This window comes from Dipodomys ordii, unplaced genomic scaffold, assembly GCF_000151885.1.
Source record: "Dipodomys ordii isolate 6190 unplaced genomic scaffold, Dord_2.0 Scaffold113, whole genome shotgun sequence".
In the NCBI taxonomy this organism is placed as follows: domain Eukaryota; kingdom Metazoa; phylum Chordata; class Mammalia; order Rodentia; family Heteromyidae; genus Dipodomys; species Dipodomys ordii.
In genome coordinates this window covers 2666819-2694722 of record NW_012267329.1, presented here as the reverse complement: position 1 = coordinate 2694722, position 27904 = coordinate 2666819, and the positions used below count along the sequence as shown (strand labels likewise).

General features: G+C 37.4%; 1 protein-coding gene across 2 annotated transcripts; it reads right to left on the bottom strand.

Annotated features, from left to right (window-relative positions):
- Positions 1–8: 8 nt before the first annotated feature.
- On the bottom strand, positions 9–27637 carry Rnf141 (ring finger protein 141). Of its 2 annotated transcripts, none has more exons than XM_013028783.1 (6): positions 27570–27637; positions 18910–19103; positions 15362–15470; positions 9441–9622; positions 6426–6533; positions 9–2999 (listed from the first exon to the last, which is right to left on the bottom strand). In XM_013028783.1, exons 2-6 carry the CDS (start codon positions 19050–19052, stop codon positions 2849–2851), a joined length of 693 nt encoding a protein of 230 aa, XP_012884237.1. In that variant the 5' UTR covers positions 19053–19103; positions 27570–27637; the 3' UTR covers positions 9–2848. The 2 variants fall into 2 exon arrangements, with proteins under 2 accessions (XP_012884237.1, XP_012884238.1); XM_013028784.1 differs by lacking the exon at positions 27570–27637 and adding an exon at positions 27212–27405.
- Positions 27638–27904: the final 267 nt, after the last annotated feature.

Sequence of the window (27904 nt, the reverse complement as noted above, 5' to 3'; positions counted from 1 at the left end):
CCACAGGGTGGAGTATTTTATCCATTTTTAATTGTCCAATAGGTTAAGAAGACATGATAACAAAACTCTATTAGTAAATGTTTCTATTGTAGTGTCATTGTGTTGCCCACCATTAATGTGGGTGATCAGCTGATCTCCCTAATTTCCAAGTCGTTTTGTTTTTCTTTGAGGTACTGGGGATTGAAGCCAGGGCCTCCCACATGCAAGACAAGAACCCTACCATTTAAACCATTCCCTCAGACCTTCCAAGTATTTTCTTATTACTAAGAAAGTAAGCTTCAGTAAGGAATACAAAACAAAGCAAACCTCAAACCCAAAACCCAAACATGTATACACATATATGATCTATGGGAATTAAACTCAATTTGAAATGATTTTCAAATTATAGTACACAAACATCACAACCCCCCAGGAATATAAATATTTAGTATAAAGAATGTAAAATAAAGGCCTTCAATTAGGTAAAACTTACTTGCTAATGATCATTTATTGAACAATTTATCATTTTCTAAGAATAAGAGGGAACAGTATTCTTAACCTCTAAATTCAGGATGTAGTCAAACTCATTTTCTCAAACTACATCATGAGAAATCCTTTGTTACTGAGTTAGGATAGGGAAAACTATAACTTACAGACATGAGAACATTTCACAGTCCTAGAAGGCACACATATTTCCTATCAAAGTAATGCATTTAAGTATTTCATATTTTAAAAAGACAAAGCTGTACAGAATAGAAAAAATGTACATTTTATCCATTAAACACATTTACAACTTTTATAATTAGATATAGTAGAACCTACTTAATATTCATACATCTAAAGAATTATCACCCAGTTTAATGAACAAACAACCATGTTCATTTATTTCACAAGGATAATAAAAATTATATAATTCACAGTAGATCAGTCTTGGAGCTCATATTGTAAGATAAAAGACGTGGACAATATCGAGTCACTGCACTTGCTGTTTAATCCTTCAAAGGTGAATTCTGAGGAGTAAAACCCTTGGCTTTAAAGATCCAAACCCTATAAATCTGTGTTCTTCATTTTCAGAAACATTTTAAATTTAGGCAATCTGAATTAAACTCAGCAGTCTAATCCAAAAGGACAATTCAAATTTTTAGAGCTGGAAAACATTTCAGAGGACCACTTATCACAAGATTTTTCAAAATATATCCTACAGCAGACTAAGAATCAATGGAGAGGATTCAGGGATATGAAAACTTGTATTATAAGTTTGGGGTTTTGCATGACAAAAATTCAAATATATAGCTCATATTACCCATGCATTTTTATGTTTTCATTGGTTGAGTTAATATTTTGTCATTGTGTACATAAAGGTTACAGAATGAAATGACTATATGGGGGGTAGAGTGTATGCATGCACTGTGTATATGGGTTCTAAAAATTACCTTGCAAAAAACGATGCAAAATTGCTGGAATCATGTGAAAACCAAAGATAAAAACTTCTAAAGGAGGAATCTACCAAGAGGGGCTTTCAAGTTCACATCATCACCCAGTGCATTGCCAGGTTGATACAACAGACCCAAATACTCAGCTTGCATTAACACTCGATAGAAAGTATTTAGTTATTTGGTACCTTCACTGTCTCCTCATGAATGCCATTAGATCTTTCTTCCTTGATACAGTTTTTTATCTTATTTACAAAGCTATTAAAATCTTAGTATTCCCAAATTTTTACCAATAAGCAGCAACTTAAATTGTGTACCTTAGTATTAGGAAAACAGTGTTTTCAACTTACTGATAATAAGTCAGAAAATGTATGTGAAGTGTTAAAATATTTTTAAAGACATCATGGCCTAGTTTAATATATAATAAAACGTTAATGTTAAAATTTTTACTTCATAAGTAAAATCTAAAAACATGGTTGAGTGTTACAGAAAATATTATTATATCCTTTTTAGAGACTTTCACAGGGTGTACAGTGGAGCAGTACAAGCCAAACCAAGATTTCAGAGATGCTATACATACGTATGGTAGAAAAACCACTTCACTTTCCTTTCTTTTAATCTAATAAATCTGAAGAATCTGAAACCTTCATAAGCATCAAATAACTTATGATCTGAAAATACAAAAGTATTTGTGAAGAAAAGTTTCCTTCTGAAAAACCCAAGATGAGCAAGCCTTCAAAACCCAATCAAAACAGTCAACTTTAAGAATACATTTCCACAACAGAGACTTTCCAGCAGAAATTCATTTACAGAGCAAAGTCCCAATTTTACAGTCTTTATCCAAATTATACATCATGGGAAATTTGTGTTGCAGAATACACTGTTGAAGTTAAAGGTATGAAAGCACTGTGACTCTTTAAGTAAAAACTACTAAAGGAGCAATAATTAACCACAAGGGGGGCATACTCCTTTGTCTCCAGCAGAAAGACTAGCTTTTAAGTTTGCACTTTGATGCAGCTTACCTTTTCAGTCATTCAAAATTTTTTTTCAGATGGCTACAACTTTTCGGCAATTTTCCAAATTTACTTTAACTCTATCTAAATAAGGGCCAGAATACTTCCCTGAAAAACAGTAGTGAATCAAAAGCCTCTGGAAATATTGCTATTTTCGGTTAGCAAAGGATTCAAGAGCAATTGTTCCAATATACATTAGAACAGATAAATAATAGGAAAATATGGTCTAAAACAGTAGCAAATTTTGGCTTACTATAAATGGAAGACACAGGAAGTTTACTTTTTAAAAAACGGGGCATATTTTCAGTATAGCAAAAATAGGAGGGTGGGAAAATTAGTTTTTCTGCACCAGTGCCAAGATGTCCCACCATGCTGCCAATGTATTCATAGCCTACAGTATCCAGAGAAACTCATCCCCTAAAGTCATGGCCTATGGGGCTGGCCTGCCTCATCAGCCATGTTAAGAATATAGTTAGCCATATCATCTTCAGTGGGTGCATCTGACACCACCCACGATTCATTTGCTCCAGTCATTTGTAGGCGACAAATGGGGCAATTCCTGTGTCGGTCACTCCTGTTAAAACAAAAACACTTTGTTTTCCTTCCCTCTTTTTAAAAAAGGTTTTTGTCTTTTTTTTTTTCTGGAAAAAAAAAAGAACAGTGATACACGTACATGGCTTTAGAAAAACAGCATAAATGTATCCAATGAAAACCTCTCAATTTCAGTTTCTTACACAGAATAAACATGATCAAGCCTGTAAATATGTATATGTACATGTGTGTGTCTGTGTGTATATCTTTCTGACATTTATATTGTCTATATTTGTAGACCATTATGGATCAGCACATATTAAGAGTTTTTTCTCTTTTTTTTTCCCCTTGAGATAGTCTTTCTATGTAGTTCAAACTGGTTTTCCAAGTGGTAGGATTAAAGGTGTGTACCATCACACAAGGCTTAAGTTTATTCTTTTTAAACATATACTATCTGGACATGCCATTCATTATTTAACTAGTCTCTTATAGAAGTATATTTCAGTTCTTCCCCTTCTTTTGCTACCACAAGCACTAACATTAAATCTTATCCCTGTTCCCAAATAGGTGAAGTTTCCCCTTATAATAAAATTCCTTATGAATTCTAAAAGGCAACTCGCTCTTACCAATGGAGATTTGATAAAAGTGTGAAGTGTAAATATTTTTTGTATTTAAATGGAAGCCATTGCTCTAGGAAGGGGAATAATACAGCAAGGAAGAGTTTTATCAGTTAACTCAACTCCTTCCTTCCTTCCTTTCTTCCTTCCTTCGCTTGAACTCAGGGCCTAGACTCTGTTCCTGAGCCTCTCTGTGCTCAAGGCTTGATCTCTATCACTTGAGCCACAGCACCACTTCCAGCTCTTTCTGTTTATGTGGTACTGAGGAATCGAACCCAGGGCTTCATGAATGCTAGGCAAGCACTCTACCACTAAGCCACATTCCCAGTCCTTATCAGTTAACTTTTGAAGTAATATCTACATGGCTCTCAAAAAATAGAACTATGCTTAGAGGTCTCTGAAAGGTCTATGACCAGTCCCCTGGCCATAAGCAACAAGAAGAACTGTACAAAAATGAAGCAATGTTCAAAATGAGATGCAGGATAATTTTTCTGATTGAGAAAGAATACACATATAATCATTTAATAAAATTTTGTTTTCTAAAGGTTTTTTGGGTCAAATATTACTGTGGAAACTTAAATACCATATTTGAGCTATGTTAGCAGTATCCCCACCCCCATCCAGACCTGAGCTCCTCCCTGCCCTAGAGTTCCATACAGCTGGCCACTCTCTCTCTCTGCCTAGACCGACCTGCAAGCACACCTACCCCATTACCAGCCCCAGAGCTACCTGCCACCTGAATAGGGGCAGATGCCATGTGCTTCCTCTCCCAGGGTAGATAAGGCTCCTCTAATAAACCTTATAATAATCTTTCTCCTGTGTGTGCCTGCCTATGCTTGGTCCCCTGGGATGGTCATGAAGGATTCTAACAAGTTAGAAGTACATTATGTAAGGAAAAAGTGTTGTTTTTTTCTCCTCATCTCCCAATCTGCAACTAATCAACTTTTATCAACAGCTTTTTGGTTTTTACATAAATAGAAATTTATCCTAAAACTGAATATGAAAGCTAGAGCCTGCATGTATTTTTCAAGATATTTTACAAGATAATATGCTCTTTGGTGCACAAAACATCAAGCAAGAAAGACAGTGAGTCCTAAGAGGTGAAAAATCAAGAAAGCAAGCCCTATATTAGCCCAAGCTTACTGCTTGATGAGTTTCCAGCCCTGGAGCAAGAAAAAGAAATCTCCCAAAAGCCTAGTAGACTGGCAGGGCTGAAGAGATAACCCAGACATTCAAGAGCCCAAGGCAGCTAGAGGTCATGACGCAGAGGAATGCAAATCATTTTTTAACTTTTATTACCCCAAAATCAAAAAGTAATAAATCAAATCTCATTAAAATTAAAAACTTTTATTCTCTCAAAGACATTTTTTTTCTTTTTTTCCCTGGTGTGCTTAAACTCAGGGTCTAGGTGCTGTCTCAGCTTTTTGCTCAAGGCTTGTATTTTACCACTTGAGCCACAGCTCCACTTCCAGCTTTTTACTGCTTAACTGGAGACAGTCTCACAAAGTTTATTGCCCAGGCTGGCTTCAAACTGTAATCTTCTGATCTCAGCTTCCTGAATAGTAGGATTATAGGCATGAGGTATTGGCACCCAGCTCTCAGACATTCTTAAGACAATGAAAAGATAAGCCACAGAATGGAATATGTGCAAATCATATACTGTATCTGATAAAGCACATGTATCTAAAGTATATGTAAGGGACTCTCAATAAAGAAACTGGAAAAGGTTTAAATGGACATATCACCAAAGAGAACATACAGATGGTGTATTAGCATGTGATATGTTTTTCAATGTTATCTGTCAGCAGGGAAATGTAAGTTAGAATCATAAATGAGTTACTCTACAACCCGATTAGAATGGCTAAAACTACAAAGACTGGAACATGTCAATACTGGCAAAGACGTAGAACAACTGTAACTCTTATACAGTGCTTATAACAGTGTTTGGAAAAAGATACAACTGCTTTGGGAAAGAATTGATAATTTCTTGTAATGTTAAACCTCTTACCATATTCCTGTAGGTATTTACCATAAGGGAAAACTCATATGATCATAAAAATGTGTCCATAATGTATAATGGAGCTTTCATTTGTAATTTATCTACATCTACAATGTGACTGAATCTCAGGATAGTTTTAGTGAATAAAAAAAGCTAAACAAAAAGATTTGTCATAAAAATTCTGGAAAATTCAAATTACTTTTAGAAATGGAAGCCATTAGTAATTGCCTTAGAAATAGGGTGTTTGGAGGCTTTGCATTTTACAATAGTGCACAAGGTAATTTGGAAGGTGGGATTGCTATCTTGATGGTGATGATAGTTTTTAATGGGTGTGTGTATATGTTAAATTATTGTATATTGATTATAAATTCTCCTGAGTGCTCAATTCTTATCATAAAGTGATGAGCTTGACTAATTGATCTCTGACATTCCCTCTTGAGCAAAGATTTACTCCTTCTAAATACATACCAAGGATAAATATAGAAATGAAGAGGAAAAAAGGAAGAAAAAGGAAAAGACTAGACTAAATTAGGCACAAATTCTTTGCAGCAGGAGTATCAAGCCAAGCTATATTACCACATTTTATGAACTTTAGGTATAAAGATAAAAATATCTGTAACAAGTAAGAAGCATGTGATAACACATTATATTCATAAACTGCTTTGTTAAATGGCAGCTCCTTTGAACAACCACTTAAAGGTAAGAAAACAAAAGAAGCATGTCATAAAATTTCATATACTAAAGAATAAGAATCTCTTGTATCTAATACTACAGTTTTGTACTTTTCAAAGTTTATTCATATACTATGTCCCACATACTCTTTGCCTACCCCCAGAGGCAGCAGATAACTTACCATTTATCAATACACTTCTGACAAAAGCTGTGAGCACAGGGCAGGATGAGATCAGCTCGACCATCCATACAAATGCAACATTCCTCCTCATCAGTCAGCTGCTTCACCCTGTGATGTGAAAACAGAGCTGGAACAATGATATTTTCTGTCCATGCTTCCTACTTTGTTTTCATTGCCTTAAAAGCATTATGGAACATCCAGGGGATAAAGCACAATATGTGCAAAAGTTAATACCAGACTAAAAGTATTACCTTCTGGGAATAACAAATACATTAGGAAATAAACACAGGAGAGGTAAGATTCATAAAGACTGGTTAAACAGAATTTGGGTAAAAACTGGAAATATTCAGGTCTTTCTGAAAATAAGTTGTCCCATTTTTAATCATATTAAATACATGAATTCAACCAGCACATAATGTATTCATTATATAAGATAAAAGCTGCTTGAAGGCCTGTATCAGGGTCTTACTAGGCTGATCTTGACAGAAATGAAGGACTAGCTTAGTCTTAAGTATCTCAACTTTTTAATACATTTTACTTATCAGCATATATTGATAGTACAAGGGGGTTTCACTGAGATCATTCTACAGATGCATACACAGATGCATTACTATCTCTTATCAACTGAGGCAAAAGTAGAGCTAGAATTTGAACACAACTTGGTTCTAGTCTATGCTTGTGTTGCCATTAAAGAGCCAGATACTGAGGACTAACGATTACAAGACAAAATGGAAAACTTCACAGTAATTAGAATCATCTGAGCATGAATACACACTTGTCGGTGGTAGTGAGTCTCATATAACTGTGTGCATGCACGGGGGGCTAGCAGTAGTCTTAACTTGCAAAGTTCAAGTTGGGCTCTATGGCAAAATACGAATGAGTCTTGCTCACCCAAAGTGTTATCCAAGCATCAGCAGCATTTGCACCACCTTGGAGCTTGACAGAATCTCAGGCTCTTCTGCAAAACTACTAAAAGTCTGAGTAGCACAGTACTGTAAGATCTTTATGAACTAGAAAATTGTAAGGCAGAGGTTGGAACATGAGTGCATTGAGAAGCCTGAATGTGAGTCCTACTTAGATCCATTTCTAATTATATGGTATGATATTTATTTGTCTATATATATTTCCTCACCTGACATGGACCAATAATTTTACTCACAAGGGACTGACTGTATTTAATGAGTTTATCATAATTTTAATAATCTGTAAAAGTACAAAATAATATAAGCTATTAATAAAATTATGCATCAGATATACAGCTGGGCCTCCTAAAGGCCTCCTAAAATTCTCTTCCATTTGAAAGGTCTTTTTCTATTAACTAATGTATCAGAGTTGCATTAAAAGCCAAAAAGTACATGAAGGCACATAGCAGTCTTAACAGGCACTGAGTTTCCCAATATCAAGGGCACATGAAAGAGATATTTTTGCCACTATCATTAAGGTAACTGCAACAAGAAAAACATTTGCCACTATATGGCCTGAACATCTGGGTAGACACCATCCTTAGCTTTTAGAACACTTAAAAAACAACAACAACAAAATATCTCACCAGTCTAAAGAGGGAGTAGAAAAAATGGAATATTAGATCTCTTTGAGAAATGGATTTTTCAAAATAGGTAAGCCTAAATACTGCCTACAATGTTCTAAGTCTCATTTGGTCAACAGTACTACCTGTTTAGCCCAAACCTTGAAAATTATTGAAGATTAATAGAAAATCATAAATTGAAAATATAATTTAACTAACATAATACTTGGAAACCAGGTGGCTAAAATGAACTAGAAAATGCAACTGTAAATCAAGCAATAAAAGAGAAATTCTTGTTAAACACTTCTTAACCTTAAAGGACATGTGTCATTATAGATTTCTGCTATTTACTGAGTATGACAGTAAGACAAGGGGCTGGGAAGTTGGCTCAGTGGTAGAGCGCTTGCCTTGCATGCCTGAGGCCCTGGGTTCAATTCCTCAGCACCACATAAGCAAAAAGAAAAAAGCCGGAAGTGGCGCTGTGGCTCAAGTGGTAGAGTACTAGCCTTGAGCTGAAGAGCTGAGGGACAGCGCCCAGGCCCAGAGTTCAGGCCCCACAACTGGATCAAAAAAAAAAAAAAAGACAGACAAGATGTCAGCATGTCTGAGCTAACCTAAGTTTTTCTTTTCCAATGAGACATTTATAAGTTTAAATTAGTGTCATGATAGTCAAATGGCCACAAGTAGGAGCTTTCACATGCCAAAAGCTTAACAGAGAAGGAAAAGAAAGTTTAATTAGATAATAATGTAATATTAGATCTCAAGCATCATTCCAGAAAACTCTGGCTGACTTAATTTTCTTTTGGTAACTTAGCACATGAAATCTATGCACCAATGATTTGCTGATTCTTGAATGGACTGCCACATCCTGGATCCAATATTTAAATATTTAACCTTCAATTAGTCACTTTTTGGAGTGACTTTGTCAACTTCTTGGACTTCACTCTTTAAATAATTCTGGCTAAGAACCTAATACTTACTAAAAAGGGGGTATTAATATCTTCTTTGTCGTTAAATGTCAGCATATAGAGAGTAGATTCCTGGAGATCAGGCTGACAGAAACATTGTCTAGTTAAGAGCCACTTATGTTTAGGTTTAATTTGGCAGTATAAAATGAATGGAAGCAAAGCACTAGGGGCTCACCTAGCTATGCAAGAGGCTGAGATCTCACGATCGTGGTTTAAAGCCAGCTTGGGCAGGAAAAATCCATGAGAGACTGCTCTACAATTAACTACCAAAAAGCTAGAAATGGAGCTGTGGCTCAAGTGGTAGAGTGCTAGGGGACAACTCTCAGCCCCAATTCAAGCTCCAGTACTGGCACAAAAAACAAATAAACAAAAAACCCAAAACAAAAGTGAATGGACTGACAGAATAATCTAAAAGCTGATCTGGGCAATAATACCAACTGAGACAAAAAGATCTGAGATTTCAGATTTTCCAATATCTTACATATTGGAGAATAAGTAAAATAGGAATTATGCACTGTGTACCTTCCCATCCAAAGACTAGCCTGACAAGATGTTACAGAGGATGAGTTTTCACCAGGATCTTCAGAGGTGGAGGTTTGAGCCAACACTCCTGCTGCTTGACTTGTTATGTCTTTATAAAGCTGAATAAACTGGTACAAATTCATGATCCGTGATGCTTCCACAATGCCACTGCTTTTGTTAATCTAAAAATACAAAGACAATGAAAAAACAAAAGGGGAACAAAGATTCAATAGGAATCCAATGGTTTGTAAACTACCTTAAAAAATAAGAGTCTGAATAAATGCATAGTATCATGTTGCCTTCATTGTGGGGTTCAAAGAACGTATACAAATGCATCTCATTAGATAGATAGATACTCAAATTATCCTTTTAAAGTTGAGTGGGGAGGGAAGAGATAGTAGTAGAAAAACAAAGGAGAGGGTAACAATAAGAAATGTACTCAAGCCGGGCGCTGGTGGCTCACGCCTGTAATCCTAGCTACTCAGGAGGCTGAGATCTGAGGATCGCGGTTCAAAGCCAGCCCGGGCAGGAACGACCGTGAGACTCCTATCTCCAATAAACCACCAGAAAACCAGAAGTGGTGCTGTAGCCCAAGTGGTAGAGTGCTCGCCTTGAGCTGAAGAGCTGAGGGACAGCGCCCAGGCCTAGAGTTCAAGCCCCACAACCGACAAAAAAAAGAAAAAAAGAAATGTACTCATTAGCTCACTGACATAACTGTAACCTCTCTGTATAGCATCTTTACAAGAAGATAAAATTTTAAAAAATTTTAAGGCATAAAAAAAGTTGATTAGGAATCCTTTTGTTTAGTGTTAATGAAGTTATTAGATGATTTTCCCGGGCTAAGAAATGAGGGTTAGAGATAACTCACTTTAATTTTTCTACTTTAATTTCTTATTTTTTTTCCTCTTCATTCTGTCTTGTTTTTGAGACAGTCTTGTTACATAGTCCAAACTGGCCTCAAACTCATGATCCTCTTGTTTCAGCTTCTTGATTGTTTGGGTTCCAGGTGTGTTTGTCTCCGGGCTCAGCCAATAATTTATTAATTAGGACTTAATATAATGGGATACTTTCTTGAGTACCCTTAAGATCTATTTTATAGCAAAACTTCTAAACTAAAACAAGAAGAATACATTACAAAATTTACTAGCAAAATGTTGTTAAAATAACACTAGAAACAAGCCAGGCACTGGTGGCTCATACCTGTAATCCTAGCTACTAAGGAGGCTGAGATCTGAGGATCACTGTTCAAAGCCAGCCCGGGCAGGAAAGTCTGTGAGACTCTTATCTCCAATTAACTGCCAGAAAACTGGAAGTGGTGCTATGGTTCAAGTGGTAGAGTACTCACCTTGAGCTAAAGAGCTGAGGGACAGCACCCAGGCTGAGTTCAAGCCCCACAACTGACAGCACCCTCCCCAAGCAGATTTTATATTAAAAGATACTACAGTAACACAAATATTTGGAATAAAAACAATAGTTGTTATTACTATTTATTGTTTTAGCATTGGAAAAAGCAATTAAAAATCAAGAATAAGCCAGATTCCTTTTGAGAATCACCTCTAATAATCAGAAAGTTGGTTAAATTTTGTGAAGATCAGATTTGTGTGAAGATGCAAACATATAACTTTTTTTTTTTTTTTTTTGCCAGTTGTGGTGCCTGAACTCTGAGACTGGGTACTGTCCCTCCACTCTTCATTCAAGGCTAGTGCTCTACCACTTGAGCCACAGCACCATATCTGGCCTTTTCTGCTTATGTGATGCTGAGGAATCAAACCCAGGGCCTTATGCATGCAAGGGAAGCACTCTACCACTGAGCCACCTTCCCAGCCCTATATAACCTTCTTAATGTGACAGGAATTTACATAGGCTCTGAAATAGGTCTTCATAGTTGAGGGAAGTTCCTTTAGAATTGTGTAATTTAGAGCAAATTATAAGTAATTCATACAAGCTTAGTACTATATTAGTAAAGTTTATCACCCTATAACTGTTCTAATCATAGAACCCCTGTTATTAAATTTATTGAGTACCCACAATGTAGGTGGCACAGGCACTATGTGTACTGCTCTAGGTACTAAAAACATAGTGTATTCACCACCTCCCCCCATCAAGTTTCATGACAAGGAGGAGAGACAGACCAAAAATAAAGTGGATTCAGTTAGATGAAAAGCAGTGTTATAAAGATGAAACAAGAGAGAAGGGAAACTGAGGTACAGAGGAGACCTCACAGTAAAGTGAGTCACAAGTGGCCATTTAAGGGAAATGATCATTTCAGACTCAGAGAATAAGAAGTATAAAGGCTGTTCAGTGGAAGTGCACCTGGAGAGAAGCACGAATAGAATGAGAGAAATCAAGAGTAGTGGAAGATAAGTAGCTAGGATTAGAAGCATGAGCCGTGGGTGTCTGGTTTAACCTCATTACATGTGCTCTTGCGCATGTGTGCACTTGTGCACTTGCACTCTGGTCCTGGGGCTTGACCTCAGCTCTGGGCATTCTCTCTTAGCTTTTTTGCTCAAAGCTAGCTCTCTACCACATGAGCTACAGCTCTATTTCCAGCTTTTTTTTTTTTGTATGTGTATGATTAATTGGAGGTAAGAGTCTCATGGACTTTTCTGCCTGGGCTGGTTTCAAACTGTGATACTCAGATGCCAGCCTCCTAGTAGCTAGGATTACAGGCACGAGTCACTGGCACCTGGCTGCTAGTAGTCTTTTATTTTGGTATTCACTTTCTAACTAATTCAAGAGTCAATTTGGTCAATCTAACCAAAACTAATCATGGTAAGCACAGTCCTCCAGCCAGGGTACAGGTGTCTTAACATTGACTAATGGATTGCACAGAGAGTTATGCTGGGTCTTTTTTTTGTTTTTTTTAGTTTCTTGTTCTTTTTTTTTAAAGTTAAGTTTTTTATTGTGAAAATACTGTACAAAGGGGTTACAGTTACATGAGCAAGGTAATAAGTACATTTCTTTTTTCTTTTGTTTTTTTGGGTCCAGTCGTGGGGCCTGAACTCTGGGTCTGGGTGCTGTCCCTCAGCTCTTCAGCTCAAGGCTAGCACTCTACCATTTGAGCCACAGCGCCACTTCCGGCTTTTTTCTTTTTGCTTATGTGGTACTGAGGAATCGAACCCAGGGTCTCAGGCATGCAAGGCAAGCGCTCTACCACTGAGCCACCTTCCCAGCCCCATTTTTTTTTTAAATAATGTCATCTTTATTTTGTATTTTTTCTCTTTGCTTATGTGGTGCTGAGGAATCGAACCCAGGGCCTCAGGCATGCAAGGCAAGCGCTCTACCGCTGAGCCACCTTCCCAGCCCCAATAAGTACATTTCTTATCCAGCATTGTTGCTTCCTCCTTTGTTTTTCCCCTACCATCCCCTCTTCCCTCCCACCTCCTCAGCTACCTCTTCCAAACCCCCCTCCTTCCTTCCCCCACCCCCGCCTAAATGGTAAAGTTTGTTTTTCGACATAGTGTCTTGTACATCTCATTGTTGCAATGGGTCCACCTGTATCCCTATTTAAACAATTTGTTTTTTCCCTTCCCCTCCACAAATTATACTAACATCAAATACAGTGAAAACAGTGGTTATATGGTGGGGGAGGAACATACAAAACAAAACAAAAATCACATGGTACCTTATAAATACGTTAGAATAGCAAGGAAGAAAAAAAATAACTTGTGTCCCTATCTTGGGATTCATTTCATTTAACATCATCTTATCTGACCTTTTCTGTTTGTCCATGACATACACTAGTTATTGCAAATAAGGGAAACCATGGGACCTATGTTTTTTTGGGCCTGGCTTACTTCACTTAATATAATTTTTTCTAAGTCTTTCCATTTCCTAACAAATGGAGGCAATGTCATTCTTTCTGATGGAGGCATAGAATTCCTGTGTGTGTGTGTGTGTGTGTGTCTATATCTATATATATATATATATCACATTGTTTTGATCCATTCATCTACTGAGGGACATCTGGGTTGGTCCCATATCTTAGCTATGGTAATAATGCTTCAATAAACATAATTGTGCTGGTAGCTTTAGTATGGTCTTGTTTGTGAAAATTGGGTAAATGCCCAAAAGTGGGATTGCTGGGTCATAGGGGAGCTCTATGTGGAGTCTTTTGAGGAACCTCCATACTGCTTTCCAAAGTGGTTGAACAAGTTTACACTCCCACCAACAATGCAGTAGGCTTCCCTTTTGGCCACATCCCCTCCAGTATCTATTTTTATTAGAGTTCTTGATTATGGCCATTCTAACTGGGGTGAGGTGGAATCTCAATGTTGTTTTGATTTGTATTTCTTTGCTGGGTCTTTAACCAATCCCGAAGCCTGTCTATATCAGAATTTCCTGATAAGTGAGAAAATAAATAGTTTGTGTTTAAACTAGTTTAATAGGAATCTTCTGTAACTTGTAGTTGATGTCAACTTAAATGATAGAAATAATAGACATTCTAGTTGAAGGAACTCACTAAGTGGAGGGACTGAAATGGAAACATAACAGCTTAATTCACTAGGACTGGTAAAAATGTAGTACATAAAAGGAAATAGCTGTGAAAAGAAGCATAAAAAATAGTTTGTAGCTATATTGTAGATGGCCTTGAATTAGGAAGTAAAGAAGATTTTGAAGGCAATGAGGAATGTAGAGGAATTTTAAACAAGGCAATGAGGTGGTGAGAGTTGTGCTTTAGAAAGGCTATTTCACAGCAACATAAATTAGAAGAGTCTGAAGGTGTGGAGACTAAAACAGATTCTAGCTGAATCACAAGGGACCTGAACATTAAGTACAGTCTCCTTGAAAATGTAAAATTTATCTTAGTCATCTTATATGGTATTCCTAGTGCCTGGCATGCCTGCACTCATGTTTTTGCTTTAACAAAATGACAATGAAACATAACAGATAAAACTGACAACCCACTAAGAAAATATGACATGCTATTTAGGTAATCCCCAGAGCCTAGATCTCAAAAGGAAAAATCTACTCAGGGACATTTTGGTTGGTTAGGTGTAGATGCTCATGAATAAGCATTCATGTTCAATTTATGACATACGCATACGGATATTTTATTATATCATCGTTCATTTTAGGACAGGGGTTGGGATAGAAGGCCTACTAAAATGTGTGCCTTCATTTTCATACTAAGGTCAGTATGTGTCAAAAGGTTAATGAATGTTTATTTGAATTGAGTCAGAGGAGGGAGGATAAGGCTTTTTGGGTTTTTTTTGGCAGTACTGGGGATTGAACTCAGGGCTAACACTTGAGCCATGCTTCTACCTCCAGTCCTTTTAGCTTTTGGTTTGTTTATCAGATAGTGTGTCCTACTTTTGCCTAGACTGGCTTTAGACCATGATCCTCCTACTTCCATCTCCTTAATAGTTGGAATTACATGCATCCCCATGTATGGTAGGAAGGAGGCTTTGTAATGCTCTATAACAAATATCATTATACTTGTAGCAGAATTGATAGATTCAATTATCTGAAATGTAAAGACTAAACTAAAAGATGGCACATTAATGATATATACTTAAAATCACCAAAACAAACCCAAACATACCTTTCTAATAGATTTTCAAGTGAATTAAATTCAGTGTTTTTAAAATAAATTATTTCCTGAGATAACTTTAATTTTTAAGGTGTCATCTTAGATCTAAACAGAGTATTACCTTTGGACCTTAGGGCTCCATAGTAAGCTATAGCTCCAAAAGAGAGATGGGAAGTAAGGATAATTCCTCTCGACTCTAAAAAGCTGTTACACAGCAAGTAGGGATAACCAGTAAAACAAACAGATAGAAGACAATAAGAGTATCAAAATTATGCTTTACAAGACATCAAATTCCTAACATTTATTTCCACTATATTACATTATTAACCATGGTTCCAACAACCAAAATATTTTAAGTCCAGAAATAGAAGCCTCTAAGTAGTTTTACCTTAGTACAGACCACCCGCACAACTACTTTCCAAAAGGCAGAGGAATCGGACCCAGGTTGCACCTCAAAGAGAAGATGTTTTTCTTGGCCAGCAGCCACCTTGGCAGTTCTAAAAAGAGACAAGTCTATTTGTTAATTTTATGAAAAGTCAAACAAAATAATAGAGTTATGATTTAAGACACACTTTCAGCTAGCAGTATGGCTCATTGGTAACAACACTTGTCTAGCAAGTGTGAAGCCCAGAGTTGCTTTAAAAAAAAAAAAGCTAAAGTTTTGGGTTTTTTTTTTCAGAAAAGGAAATATGATGAAATCATATGAAGGACAATAACTAATTATTGAATACTAGCTTCTTAAAACTCAGTATAGAGAATGTTTAAAAATAAACATAAAACATCTCAACTGTCTTCATTTAAAGACATGGAAAACAAGTCCAAGAAACCTCGTACTTAAAGAAAAAAGTTTAGATGATTTTACGTATTAAATTTTGACTAATGGCTGAGATATGTATAAATATCTTATCAAGGTATTTTGTTCTTTGTTGAGTCCTACTTAAGCAACTACATTACTATAACTCTTCAAAAGTATTTGGTTTATAGTCAATTTGGGGTATGACTAAGTAAAACAATGATTTGAGATACTAAATGTAGCTGAGTAATTTTAAGAGTCACAGACTTCAAATATAAAAAATAACACTTTTAGAAGGGCATCAGTAGCTCATGCCCGTAATCCTAGCTACTCAGGAGGTTGAGATCTGAGGATAGCGGTTCAAAGCCAGCCCGGGCAAGAAAGTCCATGAGACTCTTATCTCCAATAAACCATTAGAAAACCAGAAGTGGCGCTGTGGCTCAAGTGGTAGAGCACTAGCCTTGAGCTGAAGAGCTGAGGGACAGTGGCCAGGCCCAGAGTTAAAGCCCCATTCCCGTCCAAAAATAAATAAGTAAATAAATAATACTTTTAGAGGATTACTCAATATCACACTATCTACATCAATTTAAATCAGTTCAAAGGCATATCTAAATATTGCAGCGTCCCTTATTGGTGTTAACATTTCTCTGAGACCATCAAAAATAAAGTCTGCCAGTAAAAAGAATCCAGCTATGTGAGTGTCTAGTTCTGATTTCTGTTTCTCTGTAAGTTTGACTTTACAGTTGTCAGAAAGTGCTGCCCTTGTGAAAGGCCCAACTTTTAACTCATGGAAATTGGTTTAGATTGCACTGATGGTGTTGCTCAGTGGCAAAGTGCTTCCTGAGCACACACAAGGCCCCTTGACAGCAAAACCAAATCAACCACTCAAAACCTTAAATCTAGTCTGAGGTGTTCAAAAAGAAATGTACTCATTATTTGTCATATGTAACTTTAACCCCTCTGCACATCATCTTTATAATAATAATTTTAAAAAAGAATATGAAATCTCACCATGCACTCATGGCTCAATGCCTGTAATCCTAGCTTTTAGGAGGCTGAGATCTGTGGATCATGGTTCAAAGCTAGCCTGAACAGGAATTTCCATGAGACTCTTATCTCCAATAAACTACCAAACGGCCAGAAGTGGAGCTGGTGGCTCAAGTAGAGTACTAGCCTTTAGCAAAAAAAGCTCAGGGACAATGCCCAGGACTGGCACACACATATACACACATATACACACTCAAAGACTATATCAGAAGTAATGGTTCAAACAGAATTATGCAAAAGATTTATAGGATAAAAGTAGAATATTAAAAATTTAAAACTCAAACAGACTTTATTGAAAAAAATCAGACAACACACAGATATACACAGTAACATGAAAAATCTCCCTCACTGTCCTCTTGTCTCACTATCTCTTGACCCAGAGAACAAGCACTAGGAATAGTTTAATCTGAAGTGTTCTAGTCCATTGTTTTGGGTTTTGGTGCCCTAGTACTAGAGTTTAAATTCAGGAGCTGCTATCCTTAGCTTTTTCACTGAAGGGTAGCATTCTACCACAGCCACACCTCTACTTCTAGCTTTTTGGTAGCTAACTGGAGCTAAGAGTTTCATGGATTTTTCTACCAGGTCTGGCTTTGAACTGCAGTTCTCAGATCTCAGCCTGCTCCATGCTAGAATTACAGGGATGAGCCACCCAGCTAACCTGTTCTTTATTCTTCATGCCTGGCTAAAAACAGTAGACTCCAGCCATGTCCATACAGACTACTAGTTCCTTCTTACCTGATGTATTATATTTGATAAAGGGTGTCTCTTATCCAACATAATTGTCATAAAGTGCAGGAAAATGGTACATGCATTATACACATTTATATACTAAGTGGTCCTGGGCTTCTAGGTGACTTTTTTTTATTACTTCTCCAGGACAGGTAATAAAAAGAGCTTCAGGCTTGGAAAGAGTTAGATCTGCCTTTAATACTTTGGTAATTAATTTAGGCCTCAGTTAAAATATCCAACCCTCATGATTGTTTGCACAGTGTTCAGTGAATGTTGCTTAAATTGAAGACATTAAAGAGAGAACCTTTAAGGTGTACATTTTAATTTACACATACATTTTAATTCTTCATACATATATTTTATTATTTTTCCCAGATAGAAGACAGACAGACACACAGACAGACAGACAGACAGACAGACAGAGACACACACACACACACACACACACACACACACACACACACCACACACGCACTACAAAGAAAGGTAGAAGTGCTGCTGTTAGAGGAAGATTTAATATTTAATAGCACCCGCCATCCCTGTCCCTATGGGAGAAAACAAACTACAATATTTTAAAATGTAGTGGTCTGAGCCAATGCAAGGACAAAGAGCCCTATGTGTTTTCATATATCTATATTTTATACAGGTTAGTATAAATTTGATATAATAAAGAATACATTTATAAAAATAAGAGAAATTTTTATTAGGTATGCTTTTTAAGAAGGTAGAGAAATTTAGAATTTACTAAGAAATTTAGGAGTTATGTAGAGACTGAAAAGTATTGGCTAATGAGAAAGAAGAAGTCAAATAATTATTTCTGAGAGATGAAAATGGCTTACTATCATCTATGTATTGTTCTGGCAAAATTATGTATCAATAAGAAAACAAGGGAATACACACACACACACCAGAACTGAACACACACACACACACACACACACACACACACACACACACACACACACACACACACACACACACACACACACACCAGAACTGATATACACAAGCCTTTCATTTACTTTTGCCTATTGTAGTCTTTCCCTAGAGTAGCTAACTGACCTATTCCCTTCTATTATGCACCTTGTATATTCAAAACAAGAGTCAACTTATAGTCTGTTACTATACAGTTGAGATGTTGGATTGTATTATATTCTAGAATTGCTTTAATATACTCATGGTCTGTATTCCAAGTTTCATTTTAAGATCCTTTAATCTCTTCTGCTCCTACTTTATATTTTAAAAACAGTTAGAAAAGTCTACATTAATATTAACTTTTACTACAAATACCTTTGGTTACTTCTTATATAGCAATGACATTGAGGAGCAAACATCAAGAAGTAAAAATTAAAAAGAACAAGTCTTACACATCATTAAGTTCAGCTACTCTCCCAAGAAATTCTTCATAAGTTAAGGAGCCGCTTTCTCGAACCAATGTCATGTGTTTTGCTACTTTTTCTGGCAACTTGTTAATAACCAACTGCGTCTGATCCGAAATTTGCTGTCCCATGGTGAAAAGATGTCTTTTAGAATCCAGAAAGAGTGTTGCTTCTCATAGTTTCTGTCAAATATATATATATATATATATATGTCACTTATATTAAATATTAAAATATGAATATACCCATTCTTCAAAAACAAGTAAGAGTAAACTAGTAGAGAGCTAGGAGAGGTTGGTATACTTACATGAACCTAAGAATTTGTTTAAATACCTATATATTTAAAGTAAAACATTATTTGCTTTTTTTCAGAATCACATAGTTAAATGAGAAAGTAGGATCCACTTATGATATTGGGAGGGTAATAAATCTCTAATTCTACCAAGTCAAAAACCAATAAGACACACACATACCTACCTACACACTCTCAAGTGACTGTATTTAACAGGAAGCTTGTATGCTTTGTTTTCCTAAGAGCAATTTCTTGACTGCTTACCAGGTAAGATTCCAAACTAAGAGCTTTCCAGATATTATGTCACTTGTAAAAAGGTAGGCATTATTAAAGCCCTATTTTATGGATAAGAAAATGGAGCTATGTGACTTTATATATACACTACAGGTGAACTTTGAGCTCCTACTTTTCATATTCATTATACCATACTGGCTCATAATATCAGCTAAAATGTTATTATTGCATTTATGTGTACTATTTTTTTATTTTGAAATCCATATAAATGAAAGATTTTTAGTATGAAAAATTTGATATAATTTAAACATTAAAAATAATTTAACTGGACTGTGAATGTGGCTTAGTGGTAGATTGTTTGCCTAGCTGCATGCATGAAGATCTGGGTTTAATTCCTTAATACCACATAAGCAGAAAAAGCCAGAAGTGGTGCTGTAGCTCAAATGATAGAGTACTAGCCTTGAGCAAAAGAAGTTCAGGGACAGTGCCCAAGCCCTGAGTTCAAGCCCCAGGACTGGCAAAAAAAAAATAATAATTTAACAACCCCATATATTCTGCTTAAACCACAGCTTCACTTCTAGATTTTTAGTAGTTAATTAGAAATAAAAGTCTCAGACACTTTCCTGCTCAGCTTGTGATCCTCATATCTCAGTCCTCCTGAATAGCCAGAATTATAGGCGAAAGCCATTGCTGCTCAGCTGAAAACTACTCATTCTTTAATTCCTCTAGGTATTTTTAATTTAGATTTAGTATAATTTGTTTTCTAAATACGACTATGCTTAGTTAAAAGGCAGGATCATGCCAGGCTCCGGGTGGCCCACGCCTGTAATCCTAGCTACTTAGGAAGATGAGATCTGAGGATTGTGGTTCAAAGCCAGCCTGGGCAGGAAACTCTGTGAGACTCTTATCTCCAATAAGCCACTCAGAAAACCAGAAGTGGTGCTGTGGATCAAGTGTTAGAGCGCTCACCTTGAGCTGAAGAGCTGAGGGATAGTGCCCAGGCCCAGAGTTCAAGCCCCACAACCAACAAAAAAAAAAAAAGAAAGAAAGAAGGAAAAAAAAGGTAGAATCACTATTTTAGTAATTTGCAACCAATATATCAATAAAGCAGTAATTTGTTGAACTCACTTTAAAATTTAGCCACAAAACATTTAATAACCATTTACTCTAAAATCTTCAGAGATATACTTCTATGTATTATGACTAGAAAAGAATTGGATGTGTTTATTTTAGATAGTTCTTTTCCTTTGATAAGTAACAATTTATTACAGTATAGTAAGAGTTAAACATCTGGTTAAAATTAGGCTAACTGTTGAATAGTGTTTTCCTACAGTGATTCACTCAACAAGTGGGGATGGCAAGTCCTATTCAATACAAATGCTCATTAATAAAGGCACTGGCATTATGTGTCAATCCTTCTAAGCATGTCATATGTATTCACAGAAGCGTTTAATGTACTTTTAAAGTACCTTGCCCAAAGTCACATAGTTAGTAGTAGGGTTTTTTCCTTAGTTTTTAAAAACAAAGATAGGAAGCTGGGATGTAACTCAGTGGTTGAACAATTCCTTACCACATATGGGTCCTTAGTTCCATCCCCAATATGGGGGGTGAGGGAAGTATGTGAGTATGAAAATACAATTTTTAAAAACCGGATCTCCAAGAAAATTTTATTTCATTTAACCATAAAAGACTACTATTTTCAGGCTGGAATGTGGCTTAGTGGTAGAGTGCTTGCCGAGCAGGCATGAAGCCCTGGGTTCAATTCCTTAGTACCATATAAACAGAACAAAAGAAGTAGCACTGTGGCTCAAGTGGTAGAGTGCTATCCTTAGAAGTTCAGGGACAGTGTCCAGGCCCTGAGTTCAAGCCCCAGGACTAGCAAAAAACCCCAAAAAGGACTATTTTTTACCTTTAAAATTAATATCCACATCATGTAACAAAGAATTTTTTTTGTTTTTGTTTTTTTGTTTTTTGGTGGCGGGCCTGAACTCTAAGCATGGGTGCTGTCTCTCAGCTTTTCAACTCAAGGCTAGCACTCTATCACTTGAGCCCCGGCACCACTTCTGGCTTTTTCTGCTTATGTGGTGCCGAGGAATCGAACCCAGGGCCTCATGCATGCAAGGCAAGCACTCTACCACTGAGCCACCTTCCTAGCCCCAAAGGATATGTTTTTATAGGAAAATTTTCGCCAGGAAATTTGCTTTATCATTTAATTAAAAAGTAACCATAAAGCCATATAAAATTAAGATGAGTTACAATAAGAATATGTTTTACGATTATCAAAATTTAATGTACCACATTTGGAGTTTATTCTCTCGATGACCTTAGACAGAGAAAAATATAGTGGTACAAAGAAAAAAAAAGAAAAACTATGACTACTGCTTTGAATCAAAGCCTAGCTGGCAACAATTTTATCGAGGAAATAAATGAAAAGGAGTTATTAAGGAAGATTCAGGCTATTAAAATTTTTTCTGAAGGCAAAATTATATATTTTAAATATAAGCCAAGTAGATTTATAGCCACTGTATCCAAAGAGAAACAATGAGAGATCCTAGCTTAGAGGAGTTGGCATCGGCATGCACCATCAGTGATTTAAGAGTGTCACAGGTTAATAACATCTCAACCACCTAGGGTAATGCACATTTTTTATTTTAAGCCAGACAGCTCCAAAAAATAAACCAGCAAAAAAATCAATAAACTTAACAGAATTTTTTTTTTGGGGGTCCGGTCATAGGGCGCTGTCCCTCAGCTCTTCAGCTTAACGCTAGTGCTCTATCACAGCGCCACTTCTGGCTTTTTTCTTTTTTGCTTATGTGGTGCTGAGGAATCGAACCCAGGGCCTCATGCATGCAAGGCAAGTGCTCTACCACTGAGCCACCTTCCCAGCCTTAATAGAAAATGTTAATAGAACTTGAAAATAGAACATGAAAATAAAAGTCCTTCTCAACTTTATCCAGACCTTTACTACATACACATATATATGAAATCATTAGGAACAATTGATTGCCAACTAGTGTCAGGTGTCTGGTGTTTATGTTCTAGGAATATGACAGTGAGAAAGAGAAACAGTGCTTACCACTATGGAGCACTCAATACAACAGGGAAAAGACTCAGTGGTCACACACATAAATATATAATCACAGGATGAAAAATACTAATTCAAACACACCTAGTCTTGTGCTAGGAAAGAAATCTCTGAGCAAACATCTGAGTTCAGAAGAACATTCAAGAGAGGTTAGTAGCATGGTGACAGAATATTCCAGGCTGAGGTTTATAGAAAGGTCCTCCAAGAGGAAGGAGAGATCACACCAAAATGGGTTCTGTTGAGCACTTTTATTGATGACCTGAAGATAGATGTTTCTCTAACTGTGGCTGACCAAAACTAGAATAAATGATATCCACTGAGTCAAGATTAAAATACTAATTTGTTAAAAGTAAATTATATTTATTACAGAAAAAAGTGACACCTGATTATTTTTTAAAGCATCTAAGTAAAATAGGCTTAAAAGCAGTTAAACATAAAGTTTTGAGGGCTTTAATCAAAATAAGTAGCCAATATAATAGAGACATCAAAAATATTTAACAAATCCTAAACTCTTGCTAGGAGCAGATAGCTAGATTAGAGAGAAAATTTTCAGTACTATACAGAAGTGGAAAAGGCTATTACATGTTAAATTACTTTTCCTAAAGTATGGAAGCATTTAAGTAGAGATTAGAGGTTCACCTAATTGAATATAAGGGAAAAGTTTTGCCTGGGCGGAAAGTGGAGTAGGTGATCTCTAAACTAATATTTTACTCTCAAAATGAAACTTAACCCTTTCTCTAATTTTCCTGTACCAACTCAATCAAAAGGTAGGATTCTAAACTAGACTGAAACTTGGAATCATACCTATTTTAGCAGAAAAAAGCCCTCAACTTTTATAATTCAGTCTCAGTATTTAATGTAAACTCATAATTATTTGATCAATGTATGTCCAGGACCTAATATTTTTATCCTCTCAGGGTCTGAGGCTGGATATAAGAATTAAACTCTCAGCCGGATGCTGGTGGCTCACACCTGTGATCCTGGATATTCAGGAGGCTGAGACTTGAGGATCATGGCTCAAAGCCAGCCCCAGATGGGAAAGGCCTTGAAACCAGAAAACTGTAATGGCACTTTTCCTCAAAGTGGTACAGTGGTAGTCTCAGGGACAGCACCCAAGTACTGAGTTCAAACCCCACAACCAACCAAAAAATTAAAAATTAAAAAAAATTAAACTCTCACAAGACAAATAGGAAAAGGTATGCAAGTTTTATTTTGTAATTTTTACATGTGCATATAAGTCCTCACCAGAAAGTTAAGACCCAAAATAGGGCCAAAGGCTTAGAGGTATGTTGGACAAGAAACAGTAAATTGTGAAAATATGCAAAGACAAAGGGGTTTGGGCTGGAGAACTGCATTCTCAAGTACTTCTCATGTTGTGGTGACAAAACTCCCTGGCAGAAACAAATGTAAGAGAGGAAGGACACATTTTGATTCATGCTTTCAGAGGGTTCAGTTTATGCACTTGGGCAGAACATCATGGGCAGGTGTGAAGCAGAATGGATAACTGAAGTGGAAAGAGGAAATACAGGAAAAGGCAAGGACAAGGAATAATTCCCAAGGACATGCCTCCATTGACCTACTTCCTCCAACAAGGTCCTACCACCAATCTTTCACCACCTCCTAATAATGCCATAATATTAAAAAAAAAAAAAGATCAAGGTATTAATCCATTCATTAATCCATTCAGAGCTCCCGAGATCTAATAGTATCACACCCAAAAGTGTACTTTACCAGTTTTCCAACTGTTCATCAATCCAATCACGTTAATAAGCTAATTGTGGAAAACTAGGAAAACAGTTACTTTAAGGCTTATACAGATTTCTCCTAACTCCAATGCTGTCTGCTTGTCTCTATTGTTAAGAATGTTTTCCTTTCCCCTGAACTTTTCACCTGGGAGTTTTATCTCTTGCTTTCAGAAGAAAAAGGAAGGTTAGAATGTACCTCTTATATCTGCTACATCTAGAAGTGCAAAATAACCTTTATGCCATTTTTAATACCCGACACTGTTCACTAAAACTGTATTTAAAAAGAAGCCTTGTTAAATTTTTTTTTTGTTTTTTGTTGGTCATGGGGGCCTAAGCGCTGCCCCTGAGCTCTTTTTGCTGAAGGCTAGCCCTCTACCACTCTGAGCTACAGCACCACTTCTGGTTTTTAAATGGTTAACTCGAGTTAAGAGTCTTATGGACTTTCCTGTCCAGGCTGGCTTTGAACCATGATCCTATGATCTCAGCTTTCTGAGTTTCTAGGATTACAGTGTGAACTACCTGCACCCAGCCCTTGTTAAACTAAAAACAATATTTTTTTTAAAAAAAGGAACCCTTGTTGCCTGCTTATTGAGTTAGGAAATATTCATTTCTCTTTGTGCATTGTTTGGCTCTGGTGTCCTAACTCTGAATGGTAAGGTTTATTGTGGCAGCTATATTAGCATGTTTTCTTTGTGTGTGTGTGTGTGTTTATATTTTCTTTTTTTTTAATTGTGAAAATACTGTAGCATGTTTTCTTGTCATTGCACTTGGTATCCAGGAAACCTCATCACTGACTCCTTGAATTAAAACACAATCTATTTAGAGACTGCCCAAGAGTGATGGCCACAGTGGTTCTCAATCTGAGGGAGAATCTTGAATTCTTTATACAGAAATCAATACTAATATTAACATCTACTATTAATGTAAAAATATGATTGTCATTTATATGCAATATAAAGCCACAACATATTCACAAAACCAATCTGTCCAGGTCATCCTTTAGTCACCCACTACAGATTTTTCAGTTTGTCCTCTTTGGTGACTGACTGTACCTACTGCTATGATTGCACATATCATCAGTCAAATCACTTTATCACTCCCCTCCATGCACGTCTGTATTTAGGTGTGTTCTCCTTTCTGGAAGATACTAGGTACAAAATCTTTTCTGAATGTTACTATTCAGATACATGTGTGTATGCTAATATGGTTATTAATGTTATTACTGTTAATTTGTTAACTTGTCTATTATCACTAAACTAGGAGAGAATTAGAAAAAGAAATGGAAAACTGTAAAAACTGATCATTAACAAACATATAAACTGGGAAATGATTTCATATTAACAAAATACATCCCTCTAAATTACTGAACAGTAGCACTGCCTAAGAACATAATTTGTAAACCACTGGCCTAAAATTTAGTAAAGGACACATCTGTAGTTTTAAGATTTCTCCAAGGGCTACTTTATTCTCAGACTACTATCTTGTCTGTAACATAGTCCTTTCCAACAAGACAGAGTGGGTTTCAAAAACCATTGGAGGGACTTTTCTAAATAAAGAATTGTTATTTTGAAACTCATAAGGACATCAAGGATTCCAAAAATGCCACATTCTCTGGTGGGTGGTACAGACGAATTGTTGTAGTGCAAATATTCCTTATAAAAAAATTTAACAATCACATCACACATAACTACAAAAAAAAGCCCCACAAAAACTTCCTGAAAATTTAAGCCATAATCCAGCCATTCATAAAGGACCAAGTCAAATTCAAATGGAAAAGCCTGAGAGTGCAACAGGATGACAAGTACTGCAGTATTTAGAAGACCTCTCTGAAAGCCATCCCCTACCAAATTTCAGATCAAGTTTAATCTCAGTAGTAAATATTAATTACTATAACTAGGTTACTAAGGATACTATTTACTTTTTACCTATTGCTTACTTAATCTCTACATCTCTAACTATCCCAGATGTTTTAAAAGACAGGAATATAACACAACAAATTAACAGATACACAGTGAAATAATTAGGCTAGTCACATAATTTGGAATGCCTGTTCTAGGATCAAAAATGTTAATCAGAAAAAGTGTTTTCTAAATACACTCCATATTTTGAAATAATACCATAGATTTGTATGAATTTCCTTGGGAGCTTCCGGCCTTTTTAGGAATGGGGGGGAGGGAAATGTGTAGATAAGAATCAAGAGGAATCAAGAGGGATCAAATATAAAAGTCATACACCAAAAAGAACGATTTTTGAAAGTCATATTCTGGGGGCAGCAAGAAGAAAAAATGCCTAGTATTTGAGTTCTGAATTTAGAAAGCATTGCTACTCTCTTAGAGGGGTGATTTTCACACAGAGGGGACAAATTCAGAAGCTCTGGTCAGTGGCAGTCCATGCCCCAGGCAAAATTCTGAATAGATGCAGTTCATCTATAGCTAGGAGAATGGGTGGAGCACAGAAACAATCAACGAAGTGCAGAAGCTGGAAGAATTCTAAACAACTGTGTGACTTTCAGCCTTAGCATCGAACATGTCAGAGGGAAAAAAAAAATCTGAGTATCTTAAAATAGGGCAGGGTCAGGATGCCAAAATATGCCATTCATTTCAAAAAGGGAGGTTGGGGGGGGATAGATTTCAACAATAACAGTAATAGTAAATCCATATTCTGTAAACTCGAGATAACTAAAGGAGTGTTGTCTCGAAGGGGTCCTTCTACACTTATTGGCAAAAGGATATAAAGGCAGCAGCTAGCGCGCTGGGCAAGGGCTTCGGGGCAGCACAACAGCCTAATCTAATTAGAAATGTAGGGCTTAGCAAGAAACCTGACCCGGCCCTGGCCGGGTGACGCCCCAGGCAAACAGTTCCTGACGTGGGGCGCGCGCAGGGCGCAGCCCCGGGGGCCTCCTCGGCCCCTCCTCAAACCCCAGGCGCTGCTAACCAGCAGCTCAACCCGGTCACCAAGGGACTGACCGCGGCGGCGGTCGTTTTCAAACGAACGCGTCAGGGCTCCGGGAGAAACACCGTCACCTCGCTCGCCCAGAGCCACACCCCCAAAGCTGGACCAGCTCCGTCCGCGCCCGCCACTGGGAAGCTCCGGGTGGGCGACGCGCATCCACAGACCCGGCTTCCAAACCGGCCCCGCGCGCTGAGGCCTGGACAGGGCGGCCGGGCAGGGCCCGGCTTTCCCCAACTCCGGCTCGGCAAGCCGAGGCTGAGCCAGTGTGTCTACTCCCCAGCACGACAGAGGTGGGGCGCTAGGAAGGGACGTGGGGAGGGAGCAGCACCGTGAAGCTCACCCTTGGTTCAAGCCATCGCGCTCCCGGCGGCAGCTACGCCGCCACGGCCCGCCGCTGGCATCCGCGGGCGGCGACGGGCAGGACAGTGTCACGGTCGCAGCTCATTGACGCAAAGGCTCCGCCCCCCCCCGGCGTTGCCAGGAGACGACGCTCTGAACTCCTTCCAAAATCGGCCCCCGCCCTACTGGCTGATAACTTGCTGACGCCGGAGGCCTTTGTGATAACGAAGGGGCGACAGGCCAAACGCAGGAGCCCATTGGCTTGAAACGAGCCTAGGCAAGGGCTTATTGGGTGGCGTGGGGGAGACGGCTTGGCCAATTGCCGCCTTTCCTGGC